This window comes from Salvelinus sp. IW2-2015, linkage group LG35 (assembly GCF_002910315.2).
Source record: "Salvelinus sp. IW2-2015 linkage group LG35, ASM291031v2, whole genome shotgun sequence".
NCBI classification, from domain to species: domain Eukaryota; kingdom Metazoa; phylum Chordata; class Actinopteri; order Salmoniformes; family Salmonidae; genus Salvelinus; species Salvelinus sp. IW2-2015.
In genome coordinates, this window is record NC_036874.1 from 6,523,848 (window position 1) to 6,530,297 (window position 6,450).

General features: G+C 41.3%; 1 protein-coding gene across 1 annotated transcript; it reads right to left on the reverse strand.

Annotated features, from left to right (window-relative positions):
* Positions 1-3,044: 3,044 nt before the first annotated feature.
* Positions 3,045-6,369, reverse strand: LOC111958886 (tRNA N(3)-cytidine methyltransferase METTL6-like). Its single transcript, XM_023980205.2, has 5 exons — positions 5,710-6,369; positions 5,485-5,619; positions 5,224-5,394; positions 4,991-5,132; positions 3,045-4,153 (listed from the first exon to the last, which is right to left on the reverse strand). Exons 1-5 carry the CDS (start codon positions 6,010-6,012, stop codon positions 3,999-4,001), a joined length of 906 nt encoding a protein of 301 aa, XP_023835973.1. The 5' UTR covers positions 6,013-6,369; the 3' UTR covers positions 3,045-3,998.
* Between the last annotated feature and the right edge of the window lie 81 nt (positions 6,370-6,450).

Sequence of the window (6,450 nt, forward strand, 5' to 3'; positions counted from 1 at the left end):
TTGGACCTGTATTCACACAGGAACAGTCAACACAAACACAGGTGCTTACTTGCTCCTTCTTTCGCTCTCTCTTTTTCTCTCCCTCTGTCATACCCACATCCAGACACCCTTGTTTTCATTCCCCATGCCCATCAGAGGGGAAAAGAGAGAAGCAGAGGATGGCTGGCAGGCAGACGGGCAGATTGAGGAGGGTGATTGTTTTGAAAGTTATGTAACTCAGACTGTCTGGCTGCTCACCTTAAAGCCATCGGACAGACCAGCTAGAGCGGGCCTGTTAGAACTCCAGTTCACTGACAGTGTTAATAATGATACACKACGACGGGAGGAAGCAAATCAACCAGTCAGGAAAAGCTCAATGACTTTTTCCACAGCGCTCCAATCTGATTGGGTCATGTCCCGTTTGGAAAACCGTCTTGGAATACATCCGCTACCCATTCACCRACAGAGAATAACATGCCTCATTTAGGAGAATCAAATATATTGTATACAGCCTACTTATGTAGGATGGCAGTGATCAGGCAGGGAGTGGGAGTATGCAGTATATCAAGAACCAATGTGAAATCAGGATTAGTATTTCAATAGGCATTCATAACTGCAWAGCCTACAGTGTTTCTCCAATACTTTTTTAAACCATAAGCCCCAAAATGCCACATGTAGGACTGTGAACATATATATATATATTTTTTAACTTAAATCAATATCAATATCATTAAGGAAGGGATCCCTTCCACAGTAATTATACAGGGAACAGTGTACTAGCCTTATCTCACAAGCGTRCAGCTTCCCACTTTACATCAACGTAACTACTATCAAAAGCACAAGGTCATCTACAGCAGTCAGCATGTTCTGTCCACCCAATGGAATTAGTCTGAATAACAGGATATGTCAAGCCCCTCCAGATATAGAGTACTAGAAGGCTATGAGCTCTTCAGTGCTCTCTTCCACTTTGTGGAGCAGAGCTGACCTCAGCCTGAGCCTGTACGAGAGTCTTTTCTACAGGAAGTGCCCTCTCAATAAAGGAAAAGACAGCAATATAAGAGAGGCRGATGTTGGCATGGTCCTGTTGAGTAGGGCAGAACATTGAGGATARAGATATGTACTATATTTTATCTCTGAGACACACKGAACATTCTGCCCAATTGAATAAGATAGTSAAAAAGAGAGGGGGCGAGAAATATGAAATCATACCCTGCAATCCCTCCTATCACATTCCTCTTATGCAATATCATCACACTCATGGGGGCTCCACTTCACAAAACATTCCAGGTGCCTATAGCATCTTCATATACAAAGGATCCTAAGGGCTGATAAGGATCASAGTGCTGTRWATGTTTAGAGGAAAAGTGSCAAGTGTTATAGCAGTGAGTGAATGTGGACTRGGTTAGATTAAGAGMACATTGTTGGGGGTAGAGGCTCACAATAATGATTCCCCTGGACCATCAGTAAGACCCCTTGTCACGCGATAGAAAGACGGGCGCCACTTGTTTATGTGTGTGTACAGGACGGATCAGGGTGTGTACCTGTGTCACGAACGTTATAATGGTGACAGGTGATGAGTGATGATGGGGACCTTGAATAGGACTGGGAGCCCCTGTGTACTCCCTCTACGATTCATTGTGCTGCTATAGACTTCCTATTGACAGGATATGGACATGGCGGGTACTGTGCATATTCACTATSCACTGGGCACACACTGGTCGAATAAATGTTATTTCCACGTTGTTTCAATGAAATGACGTGGAACCAAGGTGGAATAGACGTTGAATTGAGTTCTGTACCCAGTGAGTAGGGTCGGTCTGACCTGGGAGCTGCACTGATTATCTGATCTAGAAATCAACCCCATTTCTAAACAAATGATAGATCTCTGTCAGAGATGAATGTCAGTGAAACTGTGCAAAGCCTTTCTCAGACTAATCTCTCGTGGACAGATATTAACATGGGCTCCCGAGTGGCGCAGCGGTCTAAGGCACTGCATCTCAGTGTAAAAGGTGTCACTACAGTCCCTGGTTTGAATCCAAGCTGAATCACATCCGGCTGTGATTGAGAGTCCCATAGGGCGGCGCACAAATGGCCCAGTGTCGTCTGGGTTTGGCCGGGGTAGGCCRTCATTGTAAATAAGAATTTGTTCTTAACTGAGTTGCCTGGTTAAATAAACAAAGTCGATGCAAGACTTTGGTTCTAGGATGTTGAAATGATGCTCAGACCCATGYGAACCTACCTGGTGATATAAATAAACATTTTAAACGGAAGTGCTTTGCTGTATCAGTAAACCCAGAATAGGCTATAAAAAGCCAGAAGGGAGCTGGCCTTTGAGCCCCAGGTGTCTGGTGGGGTTGTGGCATTTCACTGAATGTCAGACTCCTCGTGTACTGTGGATACAGCTGCCCTCACGTTCCTGATGATGTGAGAGKAGTGACACGTGTTCCCTTGTCTCATCTCCCAAAGGTGACATGGCACAAACCCACACTGACCCAGTCCACTGCTGGAAAGGGCAAATGCGTGGTGGGGTCAGTTCCACATTAAAAAATACACACAAAAAACCTACACACACATCTGTAAGGTCTTTGAAAAGGTTACATGTGATTAACAATTTCAGCTTCTTGCTGTTGACTCATCCTACTACAGGGTCAGGGGTCACTTTGTGGTGTCACAGATGGGTGGATTTGGGGGCAGAAAAAAAAGAGGTGGTCTCAAAAACGAATCCAGATGCTTTTTGTTCAGTGCCTAAAGACATAAAAGCAGAGGTATTCTCATATGTAGTGGCAACTTAAAAATATCAGGATCTATTACTGTTGCACTAAAACAAATCCTGCCCACTCAAAATCATTAAGGTGAATAATCTCAGACACCAAGAACTAAAATCTTGCACAATTGTGTCAGATATGTTACATGCAAATCCTGCCCACTGTCCACGAGAGATTATTAAGTGCATGACATCTACATTAAATCACTTTTACATTTTTAKAAGTCAACATGGGTTTGCCAACTATGCACATTGTGTATGAATGCTAGGTAAACATGATCAACTGGAAACATAAAACAAATTGAGCAGGATAAAAAATAGGAATATTTATTTAGACTAACCAAGGAGCACTTGATGTTACATATTTTCTTTACAGGTTTTGTTGCCCCCTTGTGGTAAAGAAAATGTATTACATGATTAGAAAAGTTGGCAGCAAAAAATAGTATTGGAACTTTAACAACTCTGAAACTACACAACAAACCATTCTCTCTAAGAAATTATCCATCATATACAGTTTTATCATTGGTGTAAAGTAATTAAGTAAAAATACATTGAAGTACTACTTAAGTAGTTTTTTGGGGTATTTGTACTTTACCATTTATATTTTTTACAACTTTTACTTCACTACATTCCTAAAGAAAATATGTACTTCTTACTCCTATTTTCCCTGACAACCAAAAGCACTCGTTACATTTCGAATGCTTAGCATGATAGGAAAATTGTCACATTTACGTACTTATCAAGAAAACGCGCAGTTATCACTACTGCCTCTGATCTGGCAGACTTCACTAAACACAAATGCTTTGTTTGTAAATTATGTCTGTGTTGGAGTGTGCCCCTGACTATCAGTAAATAAAACAAATTGTGCTTTCTGGTTTGCTTAATATAAGAAATGTAAAATTATGTATAGCATTTACTTTTACTTTTGATACTTAAGTATATTTTAGCAATTACATTTACTTTTGATTATTCTATTTAAAAACATTTTTTTTTTTTACTTTTACTCTAGTATTTAAGTGGGTGGCTTTTACTTGAGTAATTTTCTATTAAGKTATCTTTACTTTTACTCATGTATGACAATTGGGTACTTTTTCCACCACTGAGTTATAATAATAAAAAAGCATAATCAAACAAATGGCACTTAAATCAGCAATACGGCAGTGTAGGCTTTTGTCCAATGATATCCATTTATATATGAAGGTTTCAGTCCATTTGTGCCTTTGAAGGWTTCAAACATTTGTTGAGGAAAGGGACTTCAGGAGCCCTGTAATTGGTCTGGCCTTCGGAACTTGCTTTGAAGGAACACCCTGGGCACACAAAGCCCCTCCTTCTTATTGACTGTTTCTCGTAGCACGTACTCATTGGTTACACTCTCGAACCCCGCCCCTCTGAACAGGTCTGCTAGGAGCTCTGAAACACAGACGTTCAGATTTGGTATTTTATTAGGCTCCCCATTAGCTGTTGCAAAAGCAGCAGCTACTCTTCCTGGGGTCCACACAAAACATGACATCATACAGAACATTAATAGTCAAGAACAGCTCAAGGACAGAACTACATTAAAAAAAGGCACACGTAGCCTTATTATTGATGCATACACACAAACTACGTCAAATAGGGGAGAGGCGTTGTGCCGTGAGGTGTTGCTTCATCTGTTTTTTGAAACCAGGTTTGCTGTTTATTTGAGCAATATGAGATGAAACAGAGTTCCATGCAATAATGGCTCTATATAATACTGTACGCTTTCTTGAATTTGTTCTGGTTTTGAGGACTGTGAAAAGATCCCTGGTGGCATATCTGGTGGGATAAGTGTGTGTGTGAGAGCTGTGTGTAAGTTGACTATGCAAACAATTTGGAATTTTCAACACATTAATATTTCTTATAAAAAGAAGAAGTAATGCAGTCAGTCTCTCCTCAACTCTTAGCCAAGAGAGACTGGCATGCATAGTATTTATATCATCCCTCTGATTACAATTAAGAGCAAGACGTGCCGCTCTGTTCTGGACCAGCTGCAGCTTAACTAGGTCTTTCTTAGCAGCACTTGACCACACTACTGGACCATWATCAAGATTAGACAATAATCATGATTCAAAATGTATAAACAGAGAAAGAGTCCCACAGAAGAGACCAGACCAACTGCTTACTGCTTGTGGGTAATTCGAAAAGACAAAAAAAAGACAATAAAGAAAGACAAAAAAGCTAAAATAACTACGAGGGAAAATGTTGGAGAGGAAAGAGGAATGGACTGACCTTTGGAGAAGAAATAAGACCTGGTACCATCCTGTCTGACGTAGAAGTTCTCTCCCAGTTTGTTTCCGGCCTTAAACCTCATCATGGCGTGGTCATACAGACCATAGTCCCTGAACAGAATGATGCCCCCTGGCTTCAGAACCTGACACAGAGAATGTCAATAAAGTCACAAGTTATTTTGAGGGTGTTAAGTGTTTACTGCAGTTTCATCCTTTTCCTCAGCCCCGTCTCACCCTGTAAATGTTGTCCAGAGCCTGCTGCATCTTGTCTGGGTGGATGGCTGAGAGAACGAATATGAGCGTGGCCACATCCACACATCCCACTGGGATGTTTCCCCTCAGGTCATCCTTAGTCAGGTCACACTGGAACGCACTGCAGCGCTCAGCRCAGTACAGGGAGTGTTGCTGAGGACAAAGAGAAAATGACACTGGATATCAGGGTTGTTTTGTTAAAAGTCCCACTGGCTCTGGGTCATCAGTGGTACATCTTCTTACCTTCACAAACTCCACAGCTCGTGGTGAGAAGTCACAGGCATAGACAAAGATGTTAAGGTCTTCCTCCAGTAGTGGGAAGATGCAGTTCCCAACCCCACAGCCAGCTTCAAGCAGGACCAGCTTCTGGGCTTCAAACTGAGAGAGAGAGAAACATACCGTATTGAGAAATGTATTGAGATGCACCCCTAGTTGGAAACCTAACAACTTCCTACGCCATCTTCTTACCTCAAGGCACACTTTCAGTTCTTCAAACTCTCTGGTGGTCCAATGCCTATCCTTGAAAAAGTTTGTTGTGTTCCTTTTGTAAAACAAGTCCCAGTTTTTCTGTGCCTCCTTTTCCAACTTCATCTGCTTGAAGTCAGACACCAAAGTCTGGTCACCTGTCAGTTTCTCCATCTCTTTCTCATTCAAAGTCCTGCMAGTAGATGTTTTGCTTTGGACAGGTGGGGTAAGACATCGCAATCCGTCTTTGGGTTCCTCTCCAGGGAGTACAACATTGKCTGTGTCGTCTTGCTTTGATAGTGCCATAACTTGCACTACTGTAATTAACGGCAGTAGCTAATAGCAGAACTTCCTTGACATCCTCWAATCTATTATTTCATCAATCCATATGAAATTATCCTGCTAATGTTAATGGATGACACTAACACATTATAGTGATAGATAGACTGTTATTGAAAATGCACGAAATATTTTCACATACATTTTTTATGAACGCAAATGTTCCAGAAATGTTCTAAGACTTCGCGTGTGGCATGTAGTCTTCTTCGTCCGTGTGGGAACAGTGTTTGATTACGATGATTCCGGCATGTTCATCTCAGTCAGTAAAAACGTTGTACTTATTCGTGTGAGTGAAAATCGTATTATTATACTAATATATAATAATACATCGTTACTAATTCTAACGTGCTGAATATGCAGATTTTTCGGTGTTTATTTTGGGGTCAACCCAATTAGGGTGCTCAG